This window comes from Bubalus bubalis, chromosome 6 (genome assembly GCF_019923935.1).
Source record: "Bubalus bubalis isolate 160015118507 breed Murrah chromosome 6, NDDB_SH_1, whole genome shotgun sequence".
In the NCBI taxonomy this organism is placed as follows: Eukaryota; Metazoa; Chordata; class Mammalia; order Artiodactyla; family Bovidae; genus Bubalus; species Bubalus bubalis.
In genome coordinates, this window is record NC_059162.1 from 50,101,896 (window position 1) to 50,116,240 (window position 14,345).

Consider the following 14,345-nt stretch of genomic DNA (forward strand, 5'->3'; position numbering starts at 1 on the left):
ATGTCTAAAATAGTTTTACTATATGCACACAGAAAGCAAGTGATACGGTTCTTTGACAAGTCACTTGAAGGGTTTTTATTTTCAAGCTACAAATTTCTAAATGACAGATCACATAAAAAATTTTATATAAAATATTTTCAGAAAGGTGAGAAAATTTTTAAATTCTTATTCCATATGCTTCTAAAATAACTGAATTCACTAGAATTCTCTTTTCTCTGAATACTGAAAGAGAAAGCATAGTTTATGAAGTGTACTTTTTCAGTTATGTGTTGTTCTTTTTGTTTTTTACAAAACATACCACACATACACAAAAAGGTACATGTATATGTATGTCATACATACACAAAAAAGATCTTAATGACTTGGATAACTATGATGGTGTGGTCTCTCACCTAGAGGCAGAAATCCTGGAGTGTGAAGTCAAGTGAGCCTTAGGAAGCATAACTATGAACAAAGCTAGTGGAGGTGACTGAAGTCCAGCTTAGATATTTCAAATCCTAAAATGATGCTGTTAAGTTCTGCACTCAATATGTCAGAAAATCTGGAAATCTCAGCAGTGGCCACAGGACTGGAAAAGGTCAGTTTTCATTCCAATCCCAAAGAAGGGCAATGCCAAAGAATGTTCAAATTACCATACAATTACACTCTTTTCACATGCTAGCAAGATAATGCTTAAAATCCTTCAACTTAGGCTTCAGCAGTATTAAACAGAGAACTTCTAGATGTACAGCTGGGTTTAGAAAAGGCAGAGGAACCAGAGATCAAATTGCCAACATCTGTTGGATCATAGAAAAAGCAAGGAAATTCCAGAAAAACATCTATTCTGTTTCACTGACTACACCAAAGCCTTTGAGTATGTGGATCACAACAAACTGTGGCGAATTCTTGAAGATATGGGAATACCAGACCACCTTACCTATCTCCTGAGAAACCTGTATGCAAGTCAAGAAGCAACAGTTAGAATTGGACATGGAACAACAAACTGGTTCAAAACTGGGTAAGGAGTACATGAAGGCTGTATATTGTCACCCTGCTTATTCAAATTCCATGCAGAGTATATCATGCAAAATGCTGGGCTGGGTGAATAACAAGCTGGAATCAAGACTGCTGGGAGAAACATCAATAACCTCGGACATGCAGATTGACAACACTCTAATGGCAGAAAGTAAAGAGGAACTAAACAGCCTCTTGATGAATGTGAAAGAGGACAGTGAAAAAGCTGGCTTAAAACTCAACATTCAAAAAACAAAGATCATTAAAAAAAAAACACCTGAAGATCATGGCATCTTTCTATCACTTCATGGCAAATAGATGGGGAAACAGTGAAAACAGTGGCAGGTTTTATTTTCTTGGGCTCCAAAATCACTGCAGACACGACTGCAGTCATGAAATTAAGAGACACCTGCTCCTTGGAAGAAAAACTATGACAAACCTAGAAAGCAAATTAAAAAGCAGAGACATCACTTTGCCAACCAAGTTCCGTATAGTCAAAGCTATTGTTTATCCAGTAGTTTTGTACAAATTTGAGAGTTGGACCATAAAGAAGCCTGAGCGTGAAAGAACTGATGCTTTCAACCTGTGGTGCTGGAGAAGACTCTTGAGTATCCCTTGGACAGCAAGGAGATCAAACCAGTCAATCCCAAAGGAAATCAACCCTGAATAGTCACTGGAAGCACTGATGCTGAAGCTCCAATACTCTGGCCACCTGATGCGAAGAGCAGAGTCGCTGGAAAAGACCCTGATGCTGTGATGAGGGAAGGAGGAGAAGCGGACAACAGAGGATGAAATGGTTGGACGGCATCACCAACTGAACAGACATGAGTTTGAACAAACTCCAAGAGACAGTAAAGGGCAGGGAAACCTGGAGTGCTGCAGTCCATGGGGTTGCAAAGAGTCAAACACGACTTAGCAACTGAACCACTACAACCATACATGCACAGAGTATATGCAATGAATATGTGCAGTTTTTACTACAAAGTACTTATTTTCAGTATTTGATTCAGTACTAAAATACTAATTTTAATACCAGTATTTCTTTATTTGTGCATTTACTTCATTTAATATTAAAATAAGAGTTTTAATTCCAGTATTTTAAAGTGTTTGGAATCCAGCAATTTCTTTAAAAAGAAATAAGTGAAACTAAATCATTTAAAATATAGATCATAAATACATTTCTGTAAATATAAAATTTACTACAAAATGGCAACTACAAACATAAATTTATAAAATGAGAAACATACATGGTTATTTTAACATAAACTAGCATTTGGTTGTGGTTTAGCCACTCAATCGTTTCCGGCTCTTTGCAACCCCATGGACTGCAGCACACCAGGCTTCCCTGTCCTTCACCATCTTCCAGAGCTTGCTTAAACTCATGTCCATTGAGACCATTCAGCATACATAACAAAAATACTCTAAAATGAAATAAACAGTACATACACAAGTGAGCCTTAGAAAGCATCACTACGAACAAAGCTAGTGGAGGCGATGGAATTCCAGTTGAGTTATTCCAAATCCTGAAAGATGATGCTGTGAAAGTGCTGCACTCAATATGCCAGCACATTTGGAAAACTCAGCAGTGGCCACACGACTGGAAAAGGTCAGTTTTCATTCCAATCCCAAAGAAAGGCAATGCCAAAGAATGCTCAAACTACCGCACAATTGCACTCATCTCACACGCTAGTAAGGTAATGCTCAAAATTCTCCAAGCCAGGCTTCAGCAATATGTGAACCGTGAACTTCCTGATGTTCAAGCTGGTTTTAGAAAAGGCAGAGGAACCAGAGATCAAATTGGCAACATCCACTGGATCATGGAAAAGCAAGAGAGTTCCAGAAAAACATCTATTTCTGCTTTATTGACTATGCCAAAGCCTTTGACTGTGTGGATCACAATAAACTGCGGAAAATTCTGAAAGAGATAGGAATACCAGACCACCTGACCTGCCTCTTGAGAAATCTGTATGCAGGTCAGGAAGCAACAGTTAGAACTGGACATGGAACAACAGACTGGTTCCAAACAGGAAAAGGAGTTCATCGAGGCTGTATATTGTCACCCTGTTTATTTAACTTATATGCAGAGTACATCATGAGAAATGCTGGCCTGGAAGAAACACAAGCTGGAATCAAGATTGCCGGGAGAAATACCAATAATGTCAGATATGCAGATGACATCACCCTTATGGCAGAAAGTGAAGAGGAACTAAAAAGCCTCTTGATGAAAGTGAAAGTGGAGAGTGAAAAAGTTGGCTTAAAGCTCAACATTCAGAAAACAAAGATCATGGCATCCGGTCCCACCACTTCATGGGAAATAGATGGGGAAACAGTGGAAACAGTGTCAGACTTTATTTTTCTGGGCTCCAAAATCACTACAGATGGTGACTGCAGCCATGAAATTAAAAGACGCTTACTCCTTGGAAGGAAAGTTATGACCAACCTAGATAGCATATTCAAAAGCAGAGACATTACTTTGCCAACAAAGGTTCGTCTAGTCAAGGCTATGGTTTTTCTTTTTTCTTTTTAAATTTTATTTTATTTTTAAACTTTACAATATTGTATTAGTTTTGCCAAATATCGAAATGAATCCGCCACAGGTATACCTGTGTTCCCCATCCTGAACCCTTCTCCCTCCTCCCTCCCCATACCCTCCCTCTGGGTCGTCCCAGTGCACCAGCCCCAAGCATCCTATGGTTTTTCCTGTGGTCATGTATGGATGTGAGAGTTGGACTGTGAAGAAGGCTGAGTGCCGAGGAACTGATGCTTTTGAACTGTGGTGGTGGAGAAGACTCTTGAGAGTCCCTTGGACTGCAAGGAGATCCAACCAGTCCATTCTGAAAGAGATCAGCCCTGGGATTTCTTTGCAGGGAATGATGCTAAAGCTGAAACTCTAGTACTTTGGCCACCTCATGCAAAGAGTTGACTCATTGGAAAAGACTCTGATGCTGGGAGGGATTGCAGGCAGGAGGAGAAGGGGACCACAGAGGATGAGATGGCTGGATGGCATCACTGACTCGATGGACGTGAGTCTGAGTGAACTCCGGGAGTTGGTGATGGACAGGGAGGCCTGGCGTGCTGCGATTCATGGGGTTGCAAAGAGTCGGACATGACTGAGCGACTGATCTGATCTGATCTGACACTAGTGACCAGTAATTATAAAAATGAAAACAAAATTTGACCTTTTTTAACATGATCTTTCGGTGAAAGATCCAATGCCATCATTTTATTGTGCATATTCTTATGCAAAGTTTTCCAGGTGCTGATATATTTTCTATCTGAAGAGTGGTGAAGAGAAAGCTACAAGCTAACACTACATATTTTCTTCTGATGTTTTATTCTTCAAATTATCTCATCTCCTGTATAACTGATAAGAAAACCTTTTTTGAACAGTCTTTTTTTTAAAGGGACTAAAATCTTTTTTACTTACAGAGAGCCAAAGTTTTTACTTATAAAAAGCATTTTTGGTAGGTTTTATCTCCTTAATTTCATCATGTAGAAATGGGAAGTTCCAAAAGCTATGACATCATTTTCAGTACTTAGTTGCTAAGCTGTCTCCGACTCTGCAACTACACGAACTGTTCTACTTATTTAGAAAGTCTTTGAATTAAATTAGAATTATTCTTGCCAGAGAGCTAAGCTTTATCAATTATTTTCTTCTTCCTCTTGAAAATTGTGGAATTACAAAAGAGTGACCCTTGCTCAACCTGAAATTCTAATGTAAAGGGTGCAACTAATGGGAACATTTCACGATGCAAATGACTCAGATTTCTTAAACTAAAAAAAAAAAGAACTGCATTATATCAATAAAAAGAGTGCTGTATCATTGCGTTAAAACAGCACATGAAATATCAGACCAAACATCACTACTGCTATCAACTATGCACAAATAGTATGTCAATGTTTTCTATGTTTGGTTAAAGCATTTATTCAGCTTTTAGAAGACTATAAACTCTAAGCACAGGATCTTTTTATAAATCTCTGCATCTCCCACCTAGCCCAGTATCATTGACTAGCTCTTGATCTCTGAGTAATTACATGACTCTGAAGTAATTACACGACTCTGAACTGAGAACATGAAACAAAATGTAAATAAAACATTCAACACAGTGCTCAGAACTGGTGGCTATCATTATTCATTCATTTAACTCACTAACTGAGCAATGTTGAACTTGGAACTAGGGGTACAACATGAGTAAAAATATACTTAGTGGGAAGAAGAGTTATTACTCAAGTAATCCCAATTTGTCTTTGATTTCATTGGCTAGTGTTCCCACAATAATATTAAATACAGCAATGATGTTAACAACGGTCATATTCATGTATCTGAACTTTATGTCTTCAAGTAAACTCAATGAAGAATATTGTATTTGTTTAAAAATTAATTACAGTATAATTGCTCTCTGTAAGGAGTCCTTTAAAACAGTATGCATTCTTAGCACAATTAAACCGATTTCACATATCCAAAATAAACTTACATACTATTAGAACGCATCTGTTGTGTGACGCAAGGTCTGACACAAACTTTATACCAGTATATTATCTAACATCTTCCCTGTTTAATTATATAATTTCTGATATTACAATACCATCCATATTGATGAGACAATTTTCTACCCGTCCCTTCATTCCACATTCCTGTCCATTTCATTTGTACTTTGGGGATCCTACAGATTTTCATTTCTGTATCACATTAGCCTCTATATGTTCAGTACTGCTTTCTAAATCTCAAACTTGAGCCCAGGGTAATTCAGTGGCTACTTAACGGTAAAGCACGGACTACAGTTTAGGATAAACAACTTTAAATCTAGTTTTATTTAGTCATACTCTTTTGCCCTGGTTCAGATTCTCTGGTGATCTACTTTCATTGTCGTCCTTGCTACCTACTATCCTGGACCACTTCCTGCCACTTTCCCTCTGCCCTCACACCAATAATGCAGTATCATATCCCTGAAGCTGTACTGAGACCAGTGGCTATGATTAGCAAAACAGAGAATCAAGAGCAGAAATAGTCTTGCAAATATATATAATAGGATAAATAAACAATAAGGACCTACTGCATATAGCACATGGAACTATATTCAATATCCTGTGATAAACTCTAATGGTAAAAAATATACATACACACATATGTATGTATGTGTGTGTGTATATATATATTTACATATAATCCACAAGGGCTTCCCTGGTGGTTCAGACGGTAAAGAACCCACCTGCAATGCAGGAGACCCACATTTAATCCCTGGGTCAGGAAGATCCCTGGAGAAGAGAACGACAACCTACTCCAGTATTCTTGCCCAGAGAATCCCCACGGACAGAGGAGCCTGGTGGGCTATGGTCCAGGGGTCCCAAAGAGTTGGATACAACTAAGCAACTAACACTTTCACTTTCCTGGGATCTTTCAGTCATAAATACACATATATATAAACCACTGTTCCATACAGCAGAAATTAACACAACACTGTAATTTGGTTATACTTCAATAAAGTGTTAAAAATAAAAATTAAGGGACTTTCCTGATAGCTCAGTTGGTAAGGAATGTGCCTGCAGTGCAGGAGACCCTGATTCAATTTCTGGGTTGGGAAAATCGGCTGGAGAAAGGACAAGCTATCTACTCCAGTATCCTTGGGCTTCCCTTGTGGCTCAGCTGGAAAAGAATCCACCTGCAATTCAGGAGACCTGGGTTTGATCCCTGGGTTGGGAAGATTCAAATGTTAAAAAAACTAAAAAAAGGCAGAATTCAATTTGAAAATAAAAAAATAGAGACAGTGTTTATGTACATATATTCATACTTTTCCCAGAGTGTGAAGTCAAGTGAGCCTTAGGAAGCATTACTACGAACAACCTAGATGGTATATTGAAAAGCAGAGATATTACTTTGCCAACAAAGGTCCATCTAGTCAAGGCTATGGTTTTAACAGTGGTCATGTATGGATGTGAGAGTTGGACTATAAAGAAAGCTGAGCACCAAAGAATTGATGCTTTTGAACTGTGGTGTTGGAGAAGACTCTTTTTTTTTTTTTTTTTCAAATCAAGTTTTTATTGTCTCTTTAAAACATCACAACTGAGTCCATAGAACCATCTGCTATCTTGTTGTTTCTGCAGCAGGATCACTGAGATCTTATTCATCAGCCTGCTGAACTGTTCCTTTTTCAGAAACATAGATACCATCCAAAAATTTTCTGATATCCTTGTTTTTAACTGTGGTGGCTTGCTGAATCAAAGCAGCTGAATTTGACACAAGTTCAATGTCATTTCCTTCAAGAATCAACTCATCTTTCTGGGCTTGAGATACTGAACAGGCAACCCCTGGCCTCATTCGAACCCTGCGTATATATTTTTCACCCAAAAAATTTCGGATTTCCACAAGAGAACCATTCTCCTGAATAACAATGTTGATGGGGAAGTGGGCATACACCGACCTCATCTTGTAACGGAAACCCAGTGTAACACCCTTGATCATGTTCTGTACGTGACTACGGATTGTGCGAACAGTGGCCAGTTCCTTTCTGTTTCCCCACCATTTGTCAACACGGAGCCTCTTCTTTTTCTTTCCAAGGAGACTGAGTTCTACATTGATGTGATTGAAGTCCCTCCGCAGGGTGCCTCTGGGGCCCTTCACAATAACTGTCCATCCCTTCAAGTTAATGTCGACATTTTCTGGGATGTCGACAGTCTGGTTGCTGAGAATGGTCTTCATTCTCGCAGTAGATGCGGCAAAGAGCTGGAGAAGACTCTTGAGAGTCCCTTGGACTGCAAGGAGATCCAACCAGTCCATCCTAAAGGAGATCAGTCCTGGGTGTTCATTGGAAGGACTGATGCTGAAGCTGAAACTCCAATACTTTGGCCACCTCATGTGAAGAGTTGACTCACTGGAAAAGACCCTGATGCTGGGAAAGATTGAGGGCAGGAGGAGAAGGGGACGACAGAGGATGAGATGGCTGGATGGCATCACGACTCGATGGACGTGAGTTTGAGTGAACTCCGGGAGCTGGTGATGCACAGGGAGGCCTGGCGTGCTGTGATTCATGGGGTCGCAAAGAGTCAGACATGACTGAGCGACTGAACTGAACTGAACTAGGAACAAAGCTAGTGGAGGTGACGGAAGTCCAGCTGAGCTATTTCAAATCCTACAAGATGATGCTATTAAAATTCTGCACTCAATATGTCAGCAAATTTGGAAAACTCAGCAGTAACTTCAGGACTGAAAAAGGTCAGTTTTCATTCCAAACCAAAGAAAGGCAATGCCAAAGAATGTTCACACAATCATACAATTGCACTCATTTCACATGCTCAAAAGGGTAATGTTCAAAATCCTTCAAGGTAGGCTTCATCAGTACATAAACCAAGAACTTCTAGATGTACAAGTTGGAGTTAGAAAAGGCAGAGTAGACAGAGATCAAATTGTCAACATTCACTGGATCACGAAGAAAGTGAGGGAATTCCAGAAAAACACCTACTTCTGTTTCACTGACCACACTAAAGCCTCTGACTGTGTGGATCACAACAAACTGTGGAAAATTCTTAAAGAGATGGGAATAGCAGACCACCTTACCTATTTCCTGAGAAACCTGTATGCAGGGCAAGAAGCAACAGTTAGAACCGGACATGGAAAAACTGACTGGTTCAAAACTGGGTGAAGAGTGCATCAAGGCTGTATATTGTCAACCTTCTTATTTAACTTATACGCAGAGTACATCATGTGAAACACTGGGCTGGATGAATCACAAGCTGGAATCAAAATTGCCAGGACAAATATCAACAACCTCAGATATGCAGATGATAGCTCTCTAATGGCAGAAAGTAAAAAAAGAATATGTTGATTACGGTGAAAGAGCTGGCATAAAACTCAACATTCAAAGAACGAAGATCATGGCATCTGCTCCCATCACTTCATGGCAAATAGATGGGGAAAAAGTAGAAGGATGACAGATTTTATTTTCTCGGGCTCCAAAATTACTGTGGACAGTGATTGCAGCCATGAAATTAAAAAGATGCTCCTTGGAAGAAAAGCTATGATAAGCCTAGACAGCGTATTAAAAAGCAGAGACATCACTTTGCCAACAAAGGTCCATATAGTCAAAGTTATGGTTTTTCCAGTGGTCATGTAGAGGCATCACCGACTCAATGGACAGGAATTTGGGTAAACTCCGGGAGTTGATGATGGACAGGGAGGCCTGGCGTGCTGCAGTCCATGGGGTCGCAAAGAGTCAAACACAACTGAGCAACTGAACTGACTGACTGATGTACAGATCTGAGAGTTGGACCAAAAGGAAGACTGAGAGCAAAGAACTGACACTTTGGAACTGTGGTGGTGGAGATGACTCTTGAGTGTCCCCTGGATAGCAAGGAAATCAAACTAGTTAATCCTAAAGGAAATCAACTCTGAATATTCATAGGAAGGACTGACGATGAAGCTGCAATATTTTGGCCACTTGATGCGAAGATGTGACTCACTGGAAAAGAGCCTGATGCTGGGAAAGACTGAAAGCAAAAGGAGAAGAGGGCAACAAAGGATGAGATGGTTAGCTAGCATGGATGTGAGTTTGAGCAAAGTCTGGGAGATAGTGAAGGCAGGGCAGCCTGGTGGGCTGCAATCCATGGTGTTGCAAAAAGTAGGACATGACTAGGCAACTGAATAACAACAAATTCATAATTCTTAACATGAAAATTCGCTAGAACAGTGCTAAGTATCCATTTATACTTTCTCTCTTTGACTTCTTGGCTTTCTTCCCCTCAGGCTCATTTTCCTGTTCACTCTAATCTCTTTCCTATTCCTCTTAATCTACCCCATGAATGCAATGTAAATTGAAATCTAATCATAGGCTGTCCTGGCTAGCAGGGACTTCAAAAATCAACCTCTTTATTTACATATGAGGAAACTATATCCCAGAGATTAAACTATTTGCCCAACGTAACAGAGCTGAGTAGCAGAGCTGAATAAAGGATCCAAATGTCTTAATTACTTTTTCCTGTTATGCTCCTTCAGATCAGTACAGTTAAATAAATGCTCTTAAGACTATATTTATTTATTATCTAGAGAGCAAATGGACTTCTTGGCTTTAATCTATCTAAAGTGAAGTGAAAGTCCCTCAGTCGTATCCGACTCTTTGCGACCCCATGGACTATACAGTCCATGGAATTCTCCAGGCCAGAATATTGGAGTGGATAGCCTTTCCCTTTTCCAAGGGATCTTCCCAACCCAGGGACTGAACCCAGGTCTCCCGCATTGCAGGCGGATTCTTTACCAGCTGAGCCACAAGGGAAGCCCAAATCTCTCTGAAGAGATAATTATTTGTTGGCGTATTTATAGGAATAACTGCAAAGAGTGACCTCACACTACTCTTACTATCTCCAGGAGATCTTCCTGACCCAGGGATCAAATCTGGGTCTCTCGCACTGAAGGCAGATTCTTTACCATTTGAGCCACCAAGGAAACCCACTCCTAGTATTACTATGGTCAAAATATTGATTTAATGTAGTTATATCTTTATATGCTCTAATATATTTTGGAAGAAGCTGAGCTGGCCCAGAAAGAAATTTCCTGAGTTTATTTTCATAATAAGTGTTGAAAAATCTTAATATTTAGAATTAAGAAATTAAAACTAATGTGAGGATCAAAATAGACTTTTATATATGAGATAGGAAAATACTCCACATTAATCTAATCAGAAGAGTCTCTAAGATGCAAAAAAAGAATATTCAGAAAATATGTACATAACTTAGCTGTTCTTCATTCTTTCTTCTATGTAATGTAATTATAAAGTTGATGAGAGGCACTGAGTAAAGGGGAAATGGTCAAGTAAGTGAATTCTCTCGCACATTAACATAAACCAGGCACTATTAATAAAGTAAAAGTAAAGTGAAGTCGCTCAGCCGTGTTCAACTGTTTGCGACCCCAGGGGCTGTAGCCTACCAGGCTCCTCTGTCCATAGGATTTTCCAGGCAACAGTACTGGAGTGGGTTGCCATTTCCTTTACTGGGGGATCTTCCCAATTCAGGGATTGAACCCAGGTCTTTAGCATTGCAAGCAGACACTTTACCATCTGAGCCACCAGAGAAGCCCTGTTAACAACACTATTTTAATTTTACATGGCTAACTTTGTCCTTTTCATATCAATTCTATGTGATTCTTATTTCACCCTCAAAAACTAGCTTGTGAGCAGGTAGGGTTACTACCTGCTAGCTTTCATTTCCAATACTGTGCATAGTACTTTGCATAAATACATAATTTTAGGAAGCATCACTATGAACAAAGTTAGTAGAGGTGATGGAATTTCAGTTGAGCTATTTCAAATCCTAAAAGATGATGCTGTGAAAGTGCTGCACTCAATATGCCAGCACATTTGGAAAACTCAGCAGTGGCCACAGGACTGGAAAAGGCCAGTTTTCATTTCAATCCCAAAGAAAGGCAATGCCAAAGAATGCTCAAACTACTGCACAATTGCACTCATCTCACACGCTAGCAAAATAATGCTCAAAATTCTCCAAGCCAGGCTTCAACAATAGTTCACGTGAACCATGAACTTCCAGATGTTCAAGCTGGATTTAAAAAAGGCAGAGGAACCAGAGATCAAATTGCCAACATCCACTGGATCATGGAAAAAGCAAGCGAGTTCCAGAAAAACATCTACTTCTGCTTTAAAAGGCTTTGGCATAGTCAATAAAGAAGAAATACATGTTTTTCTGGAACTCTCTTGCTTTTTCAATGCTGTTAATACCAAAAGACTATTGATTGGCTGGTTGTGGTAATAAAGATGGGTTTGAAGTGTTTTTTTGGTAAAAATATTCTGAAATAGAACCCAACAAATAGTTCCCTGAGATTTTTTAGCCAAAAGAATAAAAAACAGCAACACTGACCTCTGAGACCTAAGTGCTTATAAAGAAATTAAGACATTTGTTTCACAATATGGAGGGATACCTACAACAGAAGGAGGGAAGTTTCAGCTGTTTGTTAGTTATGCACTTCTTCCACTGTGGCGTTTCTCTGAAGGGCTTCCATGGTAACACAGGATTAATAATATCATGCATTGGAAGAAGTGATAAAGATTATGGGGGTTTCCCCACCCCCCAATTCTACCACAGGCATTATTTGCTCTTGTGCTATTTGGAAGATCTGAAATACAGTCTGGAAACTTAATTATGCATAAACCTGTTGAAGACATTTAATAAGCTGTTTCTTTCAATTAGCAGGTTTTAGAATTAAAAGATCCTGGAGACCCAAACTATAAAGTGTCCCTAGGGTCATCTAAAAAAGTATAAAGACATCTGAAAGGAGTACACTCCAGTGTCCAAAGTGTGAAGGAACTTTATATGCATTATCTCATCCACAACTCTATGAAACTGGTGGTATTATCCTTATTTTATATAGAGGAAAATGAGTTCTCAGAGGGTTAAGTGATTTATGAGGGGTACAGAGTTGGGAGTCTTTCCATTTGACACTGCAGGAAAAAGACAAAGGCATTACTGATGTGTCCAAAGTATCTAAACTCAGGTTGGTATGTGCATGGAGCAAGTGGCTACTAGAGGTTTACTCATTTCTCCTTGCTAAACTGTTCTGAGTTCAGTAAAAATCGAACTGTGAAGAACTGCAGTGCTCTGGAGGAAAAATAGATTTTGCAAAGTTACAAATTTTGATGTATGAATCAACAGCTGACTTTTGGAAAGCAAACCTCAGGACTGTTTGAATCACCACTAAGCATCTTTCCTGTCATTGTGACTGCATGAATTAAGAAAACCTGAGTCAAAATTAAACTTCCCCTTGGAAGAAGTATTACTTTTGAAATTTTTGGAAATGGCTACATAAATCTAAGCATTCTAAGAAAATTCTGAATGTAATATTTGTGTCCACCTGGCTTGGAAAAGGCAGACTGTTTCATAAAATTGCTAAAATAAAAGCTGAAAGATGCAATATCTAAATCTTAGCATGGATTTGGGCCTTAAACATAACACTAATTCTTGAAACAGCGTTGAACAGTATTGAGTCTCTCATTTTTCTATGAATCTAGTTGATAGCATTCTTTCTGCCTTTTTTTTTTGTTACTATTGTTTTTGGTGCTGCTACTAAGTCACTTCAGTCATGTCCGACTCTGTGCGACCCCATAGACGGCAGCCCACCAGGCTCCCCCGTCCCTTGGGATTCTCCAGGCAAGAACACTGGAGTGGGTTGCCATTTCCTTCTCCATGTTTTTGGTCGGGGGGGCGGTGTTGTTTTTGTTTTTTACCCAGTAAATCCTCGTTGGTTATTTATTACTGCATTTTCAAATTACTAAAAACTCATTTGACTTAACAGTCTAATGTTTATTATTATCAATAAAAAATTAATGACCTGTATACAATTTTTTAACATGATGTTCTCACAGGTAGAAGACCATGAATGCCCCAAAGTAGAGGCACTTACCAAGTATCCAGGTTACAAAGTACGGGGCATAATTCTGAGGATATCTGGGGTAGAAAGCAGGAAGAGTGAACAGCCAAGTGAAACCGGAGAAAGGAGAAACTTCATCGGTGTGTCACTTGAAGACAATGGTCTCCTGAACTTTTGAGTTTCATGCCCAGTGTAATTTCAAATTAGATATTGGGGATAACAAACAATTATCAACCTTGTGTTTGTTTCAACACGTTTAACAAATAAAATATATAAATTACTGCCTCTACTCACCATCATTTTATCAAAGAAACTGTCAATACACCCCCCCCTCTCCACCTCCAAGAGAAGATATGGGCTTCCCTGATGGCTCAGAGTGTCAAGAATCTGCCTGCAATGCAGGAGACCCAGACTCAATCCCTGGGTTAGGAAGATTCCCTGGAGAAGGAAATGGCTACCCACTCCAATATTCTTGCCTGGAGAATTCCATGGACAGAGAAGCCTGGTAGGCTACAGTTCATGGGGTTGCAAAGTTGGACACAATTGAGCGATTAACACTTTCACTTTCAAGAGAAGACATTCTAGTCTGGGAAACCCCAAGGACACAGGAGTCTGAGGCTACAGTCCATGGGGTCACAAAAGAGTGGGACATGACTGAGCGACTAAACAAGAAAAGACATAATCTCAGAATAAGACAGTCCTTTAAATTAGGATAATTAATAGCTTATTTTTTTAATCACCAAGTAGTATTTATTTCTCTTATTTTTTGCAATATTAGTGAAAAATTTGTTATGCGACCAGCATTTGAGAATCAACAGTTCAAAGTGAAGATTCCCAAATACTGGTCCTCAGACAAGAAATACCTGTGGGGCTTTAAAGGTAATGAATTCTAGGTCTCACCCAAGACCTACTGAATCAATCTACGGGGTAAGGTGTCCAGGAATTTTGATGTACAATTGTGTTTGGTAACAATGGTCCACAGTACATA

General features: G+C 39.3%; 2 protein-coding genes across 4 annotated transcripts in view; both read right to left on the bottom strand.

The window, feature by feature from the left end:
• FNBP1L (formin binding protein 1 like) overlaps nucleotides 1-14,345 on the bottom strand; it is a 124,581-nt gene that overhangs the window by 81,868 nt on the left and 28,368 nt on the right. The gene's annotated exons all lie outside the window — the stretch shown is intronic.
• Nucleotides 7,001-7,705, bottom strand: LOC112585622 (60S ribosomal protein L9-like). The gene has a single exon (XM_044944669.2). The coding sequence runs from the start codon at nucleotides 7,688-7,690 to the stop codon at nucleotides 7,112-7,114; it is 579 nt and encodes a 192-aa protein (XP_044800604.1). The 5' UTR covers nucleotides 7,691-7,705; the 3' UTR covers nucleotides 7,001-7,111.